Source organism: Rhinoraja longicauda, chromosome 3 (assembly GCF_053455715.1).
Source record: "Rhinoraja longicauda isolate Sanriku21f chromosome 3, sRhiLon1.1, whole genome shotgun sequence".
Lineage (NCBI taxonomy): Eukaryota > Metazoa > Chordata > Chondrichthyes > Rajiformes > Arhynchobatidae > Rhinoraja > Rhinoraja longicauda.
In genome coordinates, this window is record NC_135955.1 from 26,690,416 (window position 1) to 26,704,708 (window position 14,293).

The 14,293-nt window shown below is 38.5% G+C and overlaps 1 protein-coding gene across 1 annotated transcript in view; it reads right to left on the bottom strand.

The window, feature by feature from the left end:
* The window catches only part of ecpas (Ecm29 proteasome adaptor and scaffold), a 90,501-nt gene that overhangs the window by 14,064 nt on the left and 62,144 nt on the right, over positions 1–14,293 (bottom strand). The window contains exons 31-37 of the mRNA XM_078395079.1: positions 14,105–14,184; positions 7,666–7,771; positions 6,240–6,287; positions 3,343–3,464; positions 1,401–1,551; positions 1,242–1,307; positions 753–842 (exon numbers count right to left, since the gene is read on the bottom strand). Of these exons, the coding sequence (XP_078251205.1) occupies positions 753–842; positions 1,242–1,307; positions 1,401–1,551; positions 3,343–3,464; positions 6,240–6,287; positions 7,666–7,771; positions 14,105–14,184 (663 nt within the window). The remainder of the gene's footprint in view (positions 1–752; positions 843–1,241; positions 1,308–1,400; positions 1,552–3,342; positions 3,465–6,239; positions 6,288–7,665; positions 7,772–14,104; positions 14,185–14,293) is intronic.

Consider the following 14,293-nt stretch of genomic DNA (forward strand, 5'->3'; position numbering starts at 1 on the left):
GTATGTTTCATTTTTTTCCTTGGTACCTAATCAGATGTACAGCACTTTGGTCAACGTGGGTTGTTTTTAAATGTGCTATACAAATAAAATTGACTTGACTTGACTTGACCTGTTCAGTAGTCCAGGGGAAGAATAACTGGTTGCATGTACCAGCAACTGACCTCCAGCGCTCCGTACATTTATCATTAGCATCATCTGCCGCAATATATCCAACAAACGCCATTGCACAAACACCATAATGAAACAATGATCTCAGGAAAAAAATGAAGGAAGGCTCTGACAGCCTCATCGATGTCCGACATATTTTCCAACAGGGATTTATCAATTATACTAAACTATCAAGATGCAAGAATTAAATGCATCATTCATATCAAGATTAACACATTGAAATGAAACGATGCAATAGAGCCACAAACTAAAGTTAAAAACAACTTTATACAGACTTGCAGATTTATTTATAAAGGTACCAAGTTTAGACAATAGACAATAGGCGCAGAAGTAGGCCATTCGGCCCATCTGCCCTTTACTACCACTTAAAGTACTGCACTACTTTTCAAACCTATGATGCTGATGGATTCACTGTCAAAGTAGGTGCAGTCACCACATCACTCAAATCTTGCAGTTTCCTACCAGCTCTGGTATTTTAATTAATGAACAGGTAAACTTTCAATAGTCTACAAGTACAAGTTTAACATATGCAAATATGATCAAAACATTTGTAATCAAATATTTTGTTATAGTTTAAGACTCACTTTGGTTCCAAGACCTACTCCACTCTTAAGCAGTTCACACAATTTTGGAACGAGATCTCCTAAAACAGATGTGTCTGTATGTTGGAGACACTATAAAATAAAACAAAGATTGAAGCAAAAATGGAAATGCATCTTTTACTATTTAAAATAACATCTTTTACGAATAAAGTTGTAGGTAAATATAAATTACGTAATTTGTCAAGCGGCACAAAGACCATGCAATTAAAAAGAACAACAAAAAAAATCACAATTTTCAAGGGTCACTAATTTTGTAAGTTTTTGATCTACATTTTATTTATTTAACATATTATTGATTTTGTATTTACATTTTATAAATAATAATTAAATATTTATTTATATTGGGTATATTGATTTACATATTAAAACAGGTAGATTTACAAAACAAATTAACCTCCATGTTGTGCAAGATATTTTCTTTTGATCTTCAGATTGAAACATTAGTTAGTGGCGTAGCCTTTTCACACTTACCATATTGATAGTCTCCATCATCGGAGACGATTTAGCTGCACTGAGTCTGGCACTGTCCATAGAAGTCTAGCATTTCAACAAAAAAAAGTAAAATTATTCATCGAATCTGAATACGAGAAAATGTATTGTACAATACTAATGTTGGATATTATACTTCACCTTCTCTTGTTCTGTGGCACGTAGACTCAAATAATTGAGGACTTGTGGCTCAAGTACACTAAGTGATTCCAATAAAGTGGGGATTAGTTTTGCTGCATGAGGCTTTAATAGTGTCCCTGCATTCTTGCTAATTTTTACTAGGGTGTTGATGCTATGGAAAGAAAACAAAGAAATCAAAATCATATTCTTTAATATTGCGATAAATATGAAAAAATTAAACAATCAGATTATTACGTTTTCTAGAACTCAGGAAGTTTTTACAAATGTATACAAGGGAAAGGGGACATGTAAGGAGTTTGTGATAGCAAACAAATGTCATGCCTGCACCACTGTTTAGTCCAAAAACAAAACTGAGTAGTAATCGAGCCTTGACAATTTAACTGCATCATCCTTGCATTTGAGAGAACTATTACCTATCTAAATGCTTGGCATGGTTGGATACGCAGCAAAATTTAATGTTAAAAGTGATTACACTCACCCTCCTACATTTCCAAACATCTAAAAGTTTTCAGCATGCCTTTTGTGAGGCACTTTGTCTAAAACTCCTCAAATATAATCATGTTTTCAACATCTTTACTGTTTTGATTATCATTACAAAATTGATTCCAAGTAACAGGTTCCAAGATTTTATAGACTAATTAGTTTACTTACAAGTGTAAGCTTCATTCTGTTTAGATGTTATATGAGCCATACTCCAGGACATTTTGTTTGGCTAAAGTGATTTTATAAGTAGGCAAGGCCTAGCCTACCTTCTTGCTGTTCCTACATGGCAATTTTAATCATAACCAATTTATTTCCTACAGTTACAATCATGATTGTAACCCCTCCTTGCAGTACTGGTACATTGAAATTTTACATTATTACTTGTAAACATTAACAAAATATTTGAAGTAAAATTTAGATGATCCAGCACCATTGGGACTATGGTGGCTCTGGGCTGCCAGATTAGACTGAATGTTAATCTTTTTGGTATTCCAACATATTTTTACTTCATTTTATTTTTATGCAGATAATAAATTTTTCAGTGAACTCATGTGGCTTAATGGGTGTGTGGGAAATTACCCTGATGAGTTTAAAATGAGCATAAGAAATGCGTCAAAACAAGTTTAAAGTGAGATTGAGATGAATAAAAATAAGTTTTGATTAGTGCCTTTCTTTTAAACCAAATACATCACTCTTTCAATATTCCAAAAATATATATTGTATATAATATTGATGAGTCAGATACAGAACTATTGGGACTTCTGAACCTTTGGATAACAGATAGTCAGAGTTTAACTGCAGGACTAAGGGAAGAATGGGACTGATGGGATTGTTCTACTCAGATTCAACAAAGATTTGATGGGTTAAAAGGGTCTCTTTCTCTGCTGCAATAGAATGATGATTTAATTACAAGGAATATCATGGGGAAAAGGAAGAATCTGTTTCTAGTGATGGCCAAGATAAATAATTTACTTAAACACTAACCTGGTTTATAGAAATTAAAGATGCTGTAAAACTATGTAATGTAAATAGAACAATCAACTCAAACTAAATTAAAGCTCCTTTAAGTTCAACTTATGATTTATTCACTTCATTATCCTCCAATACACAAACACAAAATGTGGTGCTAATGGAATTATTTGACAAACCCAGAAAGATGAACTAAAAAGGTTTGATTAGTGCGTAGGAAAGAACTGCAGATGCGGGTTTAAATCGAAGGTAGACACAAAATGCTGGAGTAACTCAGCGGAACAGGCAGCATCTCTGGAGAGAAGGAATGGGTGACGTTTCGGGTCGAAACCCTTTTGCCTTTCTTTTAAACCGAATACATAAATAATGGTACTCTTTCAATTTTGCGCAAATAAATATTGTATATATGATTTTCAATACATACATATTATCCTAAATGTATTCAATGCATTAAAGCATTTAATTAATTTTGCGCCTTTACAGTATGTACCTGATAGAACGAACTTCTGCCACAGGACTGATAATGCCATTGTCCAATAAGCAAGGCAAGAGCACTGCAACAAATCGATGACCAGCAGCACCGTTGGTAGATTCACACAATTGGATACAGACCTATAAAAAGAAAACAAACTCAAAATAATGGATTCACATCAATTTGACCCTCAGGTGGAGTCGCAGGTAGATAAGGTGATCAAAAAGGCTTTTGGCACATTGGCCTTCATCAGCCAGAGTATTAAATATAGAATTTGGGAGGTCATGTTGCAGTTGGTGAGGCCACATTTAGAGTATTGTGTTCAGTTCTGTGCACCAAGTTATAGGAAAGATGTTGTCAACCTGGAAAGGGTACAAAGAAGATTTACATACATGTTGCCAGGACTAGAGAGTCTGAGCTATAGGCAGAGGTTGAGTAGGCTGGGACTCTATTCCTTGGAGCGCAGGAGGATGAGGGGTGATCTTTTGAGGTGTACAAAATCATGCGAGGAATAGATCGGGTAGATGTACAGTCTCTTGCCCAGAGTAAGCGAATTGAGGACCAGAGGACATAGGTTTAAGGTGAAGGGGAAAAGATTTAATAGGAATCTGAGAGGTAAATTTTTCACACAAAGGGTGGTGGATGTATGGAACAAGCTGCCAGAGGAGGTAGTTGAGGCAGGGGCGATCCCAATATTTGAGAAGCATTAGACAGGTACATGGATGGGACAGGTTTGGAGGGATATGGACCAAGCGCAGGCAGGTCGGACTAGTGTAGCTGGGACATGTGGCCGGTGTGGACAAGTTGGGCCAAAGGGCTGTTTCCACACTGTACCACTCCCCCTACCATGTTTACACCATCTCTTCTGACATTTCTCTCAGATCCCAAACAACCAGCTCTCATTAGAGTCAACAGCTTTGTTTGGCCAACATCCCCAATCTAATGAATTCTGAGTCGGACATGAGCTAACTCTTCTTTTGCCACCTGCCCCTCTATCTATTTCCTTGGTCAGGAACCCTTAATCCAGACTGTGAATTCTTTCTCCCGTCTCCCGTACCCAGAATTCCCAATCGACCAGAAACTTTTCCTCTGGCCAGTTACCTTCTCTTGATCCATTCATTACTAACTGCTGATGGGATATTCACCGCCATGATCTTTACACTCCCCTCACTCACGATCATCTACTGCTCTCACAACATGCTTGACATTGCTCACTAATAATCAAGCCTGACATCATCATACCCACCTGCAAAGATGACACTATTGTAGTCCACAGCACTAATTCTATCCAGCAGAGGCCATACATCAGCCCGCAGAAACATTCCCTTACCTCTCCCAGGTCTATGACACAACTATCGAACATCAGGCCGTTGACACCTACCCGGTCATGGACAATTCTTTGAGAGATTGTCCCTCAAAGATTTCACCTTCGGCCCAAGATCTGCAAGCATGTGTGGTTGGATAAACCCAATGCTTTAGTCTGATTTAACCCCACCAAACTTGCTTTTTCCTACCTTGACTCCAATCTTTTTCCTTTCGTCCTCTGTTTTTTGCCATTTAGGTTTTTCGTATACTGTTTTGTCAGTCCGGCATGCTGAGCTTATCTCATAGACATACCATTTAGAACATATCACACATTACTGCTTTCATTACGCCGTTAAGATATTCCTTTTGTTCTACATATCCCTCCACAACCTTCTCTCCTACTGAAAATACATTCTATTTCTCTTTTCCAGCTCTGATAAAGGGTTCCGGACCCAAAATGTTTACTGGCTCTCCTTCCTGACCCGTTGAGTGTTTCCAGCATTTCTGCTTTTGTTTCAGATTTCCAGCTTCTGCAGGTTTTTTTTTGGGTTACTGAGACTGACTACCTTCCCTGTTATATTAAGTTCTTGTTCACGGATCTCTCTCTGACTTCACCCCACCTGTGCAGTTTTCTTTTATGGTTTGTTCTGTTACACTTACTACATAGAGCAAGTCATTCTTCTCCTAAAGTCCGCACTTGTGTTATGCTCCTGAGGAGCTTATTCCCTACTCCATTTCACCTCATCAACATGATCTATTCATTTCTCCTTTGTGTTGTTACCCAACTACCCCTTAAAGATACAATTTGTCTTAATTGCACAATGCATAAGTAAAGCTGAAACAAGGGCAACACTTCAACCCTCTTAAAAGAAAGTGGGTTACTGAAGCAGCAGGAAAAAAGCTTTCAAAATTATTTATTTATGGATTGAGGTAGGCTTCCCAATTTTTCTTCAAAATTGAGACATGCGGTTAAAAGTATACATTGATGTATTCAAATTAATGTCCAAATAATCTGTCACTTAGTGGCAGAAACTGAATGTACATATGTGATCCACCTCCAAATCTCTCGTTGTCCCATGGCGATAAATATTAGGAAAGATTGGAGTTGATGACGGGTGGGAGAATTACAAAATAAAGTGAAGGGACATCAAAGTCCAACTTGCTGCGTCTTGCTTCACAATAGTTTGTAATTTAGTGCAGGTTACACTATAATACGGGGTATAACATAACAGAAACACAAGTTGCCTCCCCATTGATTTAGCTACAACATTTCATTTGCTCCAATAGTGAAATAAAGAGATTTTGTTGCTTAAAGTTTTCAAAAGGTACACAAAGGCAGAAAATGTAAATTATAGATTAAGTTGCAAAAGTAAATTTAAATTTAAAATAACATTGTGGATGAGGTAGTCAAGTGCCTCAATCATATTTTAGCTGAGAACACTGAAAACTTGCTCAATTAGTTAAGCCACTAGGTTACTGTAAATAATTGAAGCATTAGCCAATAACAATAATGTGAATATTAAAACTTAAATTAACAAACTCATTCACTTAATAACTCTGCTGTTACGATGACAGGAATTAAGCTATATATTCAAAATATGCATATTTACCTTACTCAAGGTTTTAAGCGCCTGGTCTGCAGCCTTACGAACAGATTCCTGTCAATTAAATAAGATAGTTCAGATGACGAGTAAAGGCATCCACAATCCCAGCATTTTAATATTTTGGTTCTAATTTTTGAACTCTATCAAAAGTGGGTGATAACTATTTTTTCCACTCTATCAATCTTCTCTCTCTAAGGCACCAATTTTTGCTACTTTGGTGGTCACCCCTGGACAGACCATTCTTCATTTATAAACCCAAGCATTTAATCTTAATTGGACCTGCAAGTGTTAAACAAAGTCACCTAAGTGTTTTATTTTCGGCACTAATGCCCAACTTGGAGAAATATCCAGTCATTGCGAGATACAGCACAGAAAAAGGCCCTTCAGCCCACTGATTATTCAACCAACCATTTACACTGACCTTATATTAATCCCACCTTCGCTTCAACAACTCCACATTCCCATCCACACTTGAAGGGGAATTTACAGTTGCCTATCAACCCACATCTTTGCGATGTGGGTGGAAACCATAGCACCCAGTGGAATCCCACACAGTCACAGACTCCTATGTGCAAATTCCATACAGACAGCACTTGACATCAGGACTACAGTCTCTGGTGTGTGAGGTAGTACCAGATGAAAGGTTCTTTATATTGGGCTTAGCACTGACAGGTTGCCAATGTGGAAAGAGTTGGGAGATTATGTACTACCAATTTATATAGTTGATGGGAAGCTTTTATAGCATGCAGTTATTTAAATTCAAGTAATGACAGCACTTGGCTCATATTCACCTCAACCAGTGTTCACAAACTTGTCGCAAATGTTCTTCCATTACCAGAGACTAAAACTGCCTTCTAATTATTACAAATACTTAGCTTTGTCTTCAGCTTTAACCCACTCACCTTTCTCAAGCTTTCCTTTTCTAACCAGCATATTCTTGTTTTCTACTGTTATGAGACATTTCAATTTTACAAAGCAGGAATGAAGGTGTTGAGAAAGATACATAGCATCCAGTATTTTTTTCCAATAGAATGCTTATCGAAGTTGTAAAATTTACAAACATAAGCATTAATATTTTTTCAAAATCATAATTAAAACAGTTATTCAATTTGAGCTTTATACAAATCATATCATTTCATTCTGCATTCCCATACTTTAAAACTAAGTCATATCACCATTTAAAAAAAAAAGTAAATATTAGGTCATGAAGTTGTCACTTAGGCCATTAGTAGACAAGTGGTAAATAAATGTTATGCATTGTGGGTGGTATAAAAAGTGAGGGAAGTTACATATTGAAAATAGAATAGCATAGAGAAACATCTAAGTAGGAAGCCTACATACTTGTCTCATAGAAAATAGGTGTAGGAGGAGGCCTTCGAGCCAGCACCGAGTCTCATGGAATGATAATTAAAAAAAGAAAACCCCACTTTACCTTTATATCATCCCGCACTCTGAAGAGAGCATCCCATATTTCTGCAAGCCGATCAATTATGTCATCCACTTTTCTTCCTCGCAATAGTTCACTCATCCCTAAGCAGCTGCAAGCAACAAAAGGCACATTTACAGATTAGGGGGAGCAACACTGAGTAGAAGGAAAATTATAATGGTTCAAAATCTAAATTTCTATAGGTTAGAAGGCAAGATTAGTGAAGCATGAGTATTGGGGTGAGACAGGAATAAAGAGAAGCTGTTCAAATTTTTTTCACTGAATAAATGCTACACCATTTTTGGTCCCCAAAGAGATCAAGAAATATGTAAAATTAAAATATTAATTGTTGAATGGATATTCACAAAATATTTTACTTCCACTATAAGAAAATTATATAAAATACTACATTTCATCTGTATCTAGCTGTAGGAGCCACTTTGTGTTTATTTGTTATTTTTGCATATTATTATTATTACCTTGTATCCTACTGTAGTTTGGACACTATAGTTAATGCGATGCTTACATAGGGGCGGGGCGGAGCTAGAGTGTGGGCAGTTGGTAACATGCTGGCAGTGTGTGTGAGCCAAGGAGGTTCAGCCAAAGACCCCGCCAAGAGATTCATTAGCCAAGATGTAATCGGATGTAGATCTTATTGACAAGAAGATTAATACAGATTTCCGCCAAAGTTATATCTGGCAGTTCATATTGATCACATAGACTGTGGTAAGATATGGAATTGTACCTAGCAAATCAATAACCAGTCGATGACAAGAGAGATGCCAATATGTTTATTGCACCTTCAAAGTAAAGACGACTAACTATTCAAACATCGAGGAGGGTCTCTGTTACTGATTATTTGCTCGAGTCATTAAGCTTATCATTTCACCCGGTCTATGCAAGTGGCAGCTTGGGAGCTAATTGATAGACGAGAAGCTGGCCGCTACATCGCATAAAATTCCATCTTAAGCTGAAGCGATCAGCTTAAATTCACTTCTTCGGAAAGTTCAGAGAACTTGCCTTCGCAAGAGACGGTGTGAGATCTTATCTGAACTGGAGTGATTCATCGTGAAATCTGCCTAAGCTGGAACGATTTATTGGAATTTACTCTTCGGAAAGTTCAGAAAGCTTGTCTTCGCAAGAGACGAAGGCTACGAAAGTTTACTGACCAGGGAGAGATTTATTGCCAAAAGCTGAAGTATTATATCTGTCTCTTAGAGTTATTTGAAGAGAATTAACTCTTGGATAGAGACTGTGGGAAAAAACAGCAGAAATCGTAGTCTGCTTTAAATTGGTTTTTCTGTGTGAGATAACAAAAGTTGTTTTCCAATGATCAAGAGTTTGGAATGCGGACAGCGTAGCAACGACCTTGGGAGTCTCTGGTTACCAAGTCTTGTTTAAGAAAATAACTAAGTGACCAAGATACGCCTAAAGCACATCTGGGTTTTGTTAACAAGCTCAGAATGTCTGAAATTAAATCTGATGTTCAGTCACAAGGTGGCGATAGTGGAACACGGCCTAAAGTGGAAAAAAGGACCATTAAGCTTACGCAAATTGGCAAAGACATGGCTTATGAAAGCAATGAGAAGCTGATACTTGACTTAACATGGACTGATGATTTTGTTGATTGAATACTGTAATAGATTAAATGCCAATGTATAGTGCATGCCTTTTGATTATATATGGAGTTTTTCTTTTGCTCCTCTTTTTTTTGTATTAGTAATTGTTGCGCTATACACTTATAACAATTAGGGGCCGGTGTGTAGGAGCCATTTTGCGTTTATTAGTTACTTTTGCATATTATTATTATTACCTTGTAACCTGCTGTAGTTTGGACACTATAGAGTTAATGCGATGCTTACGTAGGGGCGGGGCGGAGCTAGAGTGCGGGCAGTTGGGTACGTGCTGGCAGTGTGTGTGAGCCAAGGAGGTGCTGACAGAGGTTCAGCCAAAAGCTCCGCCAAGAGATTCATTAGCCAAGATGTAATCGGATGTAGATCTTATTGATAAGAAGATGAATACAGATTTCTGCCGAAGTTATATCTGGTAGTTCGTATCGATCACATAGACTGTGGTAAGATATGGAATTTTACCTAGCAAATCAATAACCAGTCGATGACAAGAGATATGCCAATATGCTTATTGCATCTTCAAAATAAAGACGACTAACTATTCAAACGTCGAGAAGGGTCTCTGTTATTGATTATTTGCTCGAGTCATTAAGGTTATCGTTTCACCCGGTCTATGCAAGTGGCAGCTTGGGAGCTAATTGATAGACGAGAAGCTGGCCGCTACATTAGCATTCCAAAGTGCCTCAATCAGTGGAACAGGTGTACTGCAAAATATATGTCTTTGGTCAACTGTGCTGAGCCTGTGCCCAACGCCCAAAGACTGTACATTTAAGTCTCACATGGAGCGAGGACAGATGGTTGGATAATTATTACACTTATTTCAATGCTTGAGGCCTGACAGGTAAAGTGGATTAACTCAGCACATGGATACATATGTGCACCTGGGATGTTGTAGCAATTATAGAAACCTAGCTACAGGAGGGACAGGAATGGTAGCTTCCTGTTTCAGGGTATAGGTGCTACAGCAAGAGGTGGGGGTGAAAGTCAAGAGTGAGTTGCTTTATTAATTAAAAAGAACATGGATTCATGGTAGGAAGCAGAAGCTGGTTGTGGAAGGTTGTTTTTCAGTCTAGAAGCCAGTGTGTCTGGTGATGTTCCTCAGGAATTGGTGTTGGGTCCATTGCTATTTGTCATCTAAATAAACAATTTGGATAAGAATGTACAAAGCAGATGACATTAAAATAGGTGGTATCGTAGACAGTGAAGATGGCTATCAAAAAAGAGTGATAATGAGTATGTTGCCAGGACCGAGTTATAAGGAGAGGTTAGGCCTGAGTTAAAGGGAGCGGTTGGACAGACTAGAAATCTATTCCTTGTAGTGCAGGAAGCTGAGGGGTGATCTTAAAGAAGTGTATAAAATCATGAGGGGGGACAGATAGGATCACTGCAGAGTCTTTTTCCCAAGGTATAGGAATCAAGAAGTAGAGGCCATGGGTTAAGGTGAGGGGGTGAAAGAATTAATAGTAATCTGAGGGGCATGTTTTTCCACACAGGGTGGGTAGGTATTTGGAACAAACAGGTAAATGGATAGGAACGGTCTGGAAGGATATGGACCAAACAGAGTCAAATGGGAATAGTTCAGGTGGGCATCTTGATCAGCCTAGACGAGTTGGGCTAAAAGGCCTGTTTTCATGGTGTATGACTATGACACTCCAGAGACCCGAGCATAAGACATAGGCTGATAGTCTCAGTACAGTACTGAAGGAGTGTCTTATTATCAGAAGTGCTGTCTTTTGGATAAGCTATTCAGCAAAGTTCAATCTGGCCTCTTGGGTAGATGCAAACCATCTTGTAGCAAAATTTGAGAAGCAGGTTCTATCTGCAGCATATTCTGGCCGTTACTCATTACTCACTTAACGTCACTGAAGCAGATCATAGTCATTATAACAGTATGGACATTTGAACCCTGTTGATACATATTTGATGACCAATTTCTACACTTCAGAAGCAGTAACTATGCCTCAAATGACCTTTATTTGCTGTAACATATTTTGGAATGTGCTCAGGAAAAAAGGGAATTTCTTTTCATCCTTTTTTATATATGCAAGTGACTGTATCTCCTGCAGTTGCTGTGCTCAAGGCATACAGCTGAAAATGAATTACTACTGTTTATTTGCCAGAAGCTTGGTGCTAGCTCAGAGCAATTAACAAGGGGACAAAAAGAGCCACCAATGCAAACCCTCCTCCCTCTCAAAACATTTTAAATAAAATGATGGTCACAGAGTTTCATGCAACAAGATTTGATGACAAAACTCAGTCACACCCAACTCAACAAAATATTAACAGATTATTTGACATTTATTCCAAACTTCTCCTAGGAATATGATTCACCAAAAGCTTACAATGAATCTTCATGAGTAGGACAATATTAGAAGGCATTCAGTGTAATGGAAATTTATTTTTCTTCCCGTTCCTCTATACCCCCCCCTTTCAAGTGTCATCTTCAATACTATTATCTTAAATTAAAGGTCATGGCACAAGTAGGAAACCTTAATTATTCTAGCAATATCCACATATAAATCAATAAATAAACATTTAAAAGAACAAAGCTTCAGAGCAGATAATCCCCAAAAGACAAATGGCTTGCTGTTAACAACAGCAGACTGAGCACAGTGAAAATCAGTATGTAGCATACATTAACACATAACACAAATTACCAAGAATTACACTTTACTGTAACAAAAACAAAATGCCTTCTTATAAAGAGCTGATCGATGGTTAGACTTCAGGAGAATTACAGCTGTGTTTAATTAATTAATTCTATTTTTTTTCTCTTGAAAATGGAAAATCTTGTTCATTTGGACCTCAATTTCTATCACTGAACAACATAACCAAATACTTGTATTAATTACTAATGTCTTCACTAAGGAAGACACAATCTCCCAGATGTTCTAGTGGACAGAGGTCCTAGGGTGACAGAGGAACTGAAGGAAATTCACATTAGGCAGGAAATGGTGTTGGGTAGACTGATGGGACTGAAGGCTGATAAATCCCCAGGGCCTGATGGTCTGCATCCCAGGGTACTTAAGGAAGTGGCTCTAGAAATCGTGGACGCATTGGTGATCATTTTCCAATGTTCTATAGATTCAGGATCAGTTCCCGTGGATTGGAGGGTAGCTAATGTTATCCTACTTTTTAAGAGAAAACGGGAAATTATAGACCAGTTAGCCTGACATCAGTGGTGGGAAGATGCTGGAGTCAATTATAAAAGAAGAAATTGCGGAACATTTGGATAGCAGTAACAGGATCGTTCCGAGTCAGCATGGATTTACGAAGGGGAAATCATGCTTGACTAATCTTCTGGAATTTTTTGAGGATGTAACTAGAAAAATGGACAAGGGAGAGCCAGTGGATGTAGTGTACCTGGACTTTCAGAAAGCCTGTGATAAGGTCCCACATAGGAGATTCGTGGGCAAAATTAGAGCACATGGTATTTGGGGTAGGGTACTGACATGGATAGAAAATTGGTTGGCAGACAGGAAACAAAGAGTAGGGATTAACGGGTCCCTTTCAGAATGCAGGCAGTGACTAGTGGGGTGCCGCATGGCTCGGTGCTCGGACCGCAGCTATTTACAATATACAATGACTTAGATGAAGAGATTAAAAGTAACATTAGCAAATTTGCAGATGACACAAAGCTGGGATGGCAGTGTGAACTGTGAGGAGGAGGGTGACTTGGACAGGTTTGGTGAGTGGGCAGATGCATGGCAGATGCAGTTTAATGTGGATAAATGTGAGGTTATCCACTTTGGTGCTAAGAACAGGAAGGCAGATTATTATCTGAATGGTGTCAAGTTAGGAAAAAGGGAAGTACAAAGAGACCTGGGTGTCCTTGTTCATCAGTCACTGAAAGTAAGCATGCAGGTACAGCAGGCAGTGAAGAAAGCTAATGGCATGTTGGACTTCATGACAAGAGGAGTTGCGTATAGAAGCAAAGAGGTCCTTCTGCAGTTGTACAGGGGCCTAGTGAGACTGCACCTGGAGTACTGTGTACAGTTTTGGTCTCCAAATTTGAGGAAGGGCATTCTTGCTATTGAGGGAGTGCAGCGCAGGTTCACTAGGTTAATTCCCGGAATGGCGGGACTGTCGTATGTTGAAAGACTGGAGCGACGGGGCTTGTATACACTGGAATTTAGAAGGATGAGAGGGGATCTTATTGAAACATATAAGATTATTAAGGGATTGGACACGCTAGAGGCAGGAAACATGTTCCCAATGTTGGGGGAGTCCAGAACCAGGGGCCACAGTTTAAGAATAAGGGGTAGGCCATTTAGAACAGAGATGAGGAAAATCTTTATCACTCAGAGAGTTGTAAACCTGTGGAATTCTCTGCTTCAGAAGGCAGTGGAGGCCAATTCTCTGGATGCTTTCAAGAGAGTTAGATAGAGCCCTTAATGATAGTGGAGTCAGGGGGTATGGGGAGAAGGCAAGAGCAGGGTACTGATTGTGGATGATCAGCCATGATCACATTGAATGGCGGTGCCGGCTCGAAGGGCCGAATGGCCTACTCCTGCACCTATTGTCTATTACCAAAGTTATTTCACACCCATCTTTACCCTGCTGCTCTTTTTATATTTCTTCTCTATTGAAAGGACTGATTCTTTGTTATAATACATCCAAGCATGTGTCCTTCAAACATTAGCCTTTCAGGATAGTTACTAGACAATGAGAAACATGTCCAATTTCCGCCTGGCAGGATCTAGGAATGCTCATGACAATGCAATTCAGATAACCCTCATGTAAAATCACCATTGTGAAACTGCTTTAGCCACAGAAGACCATGCTACACTTCCAAAACACTCAGTAATAAATACCTGGATTCACGAACACGCCAAAGACTGCTGGTTAAATTGGTTATTAGATCATGAAGGATCTCCTTTAAGTATTTATCTATCTGTTGGAAGAAACATATAATTAAATCTTTCTAACATTTTTTAAAGTTTACATGCAGATCCATGGTATAAGGTTTGCTTCAAAGACTCTGAAGTGCCCTCTGAACAAGC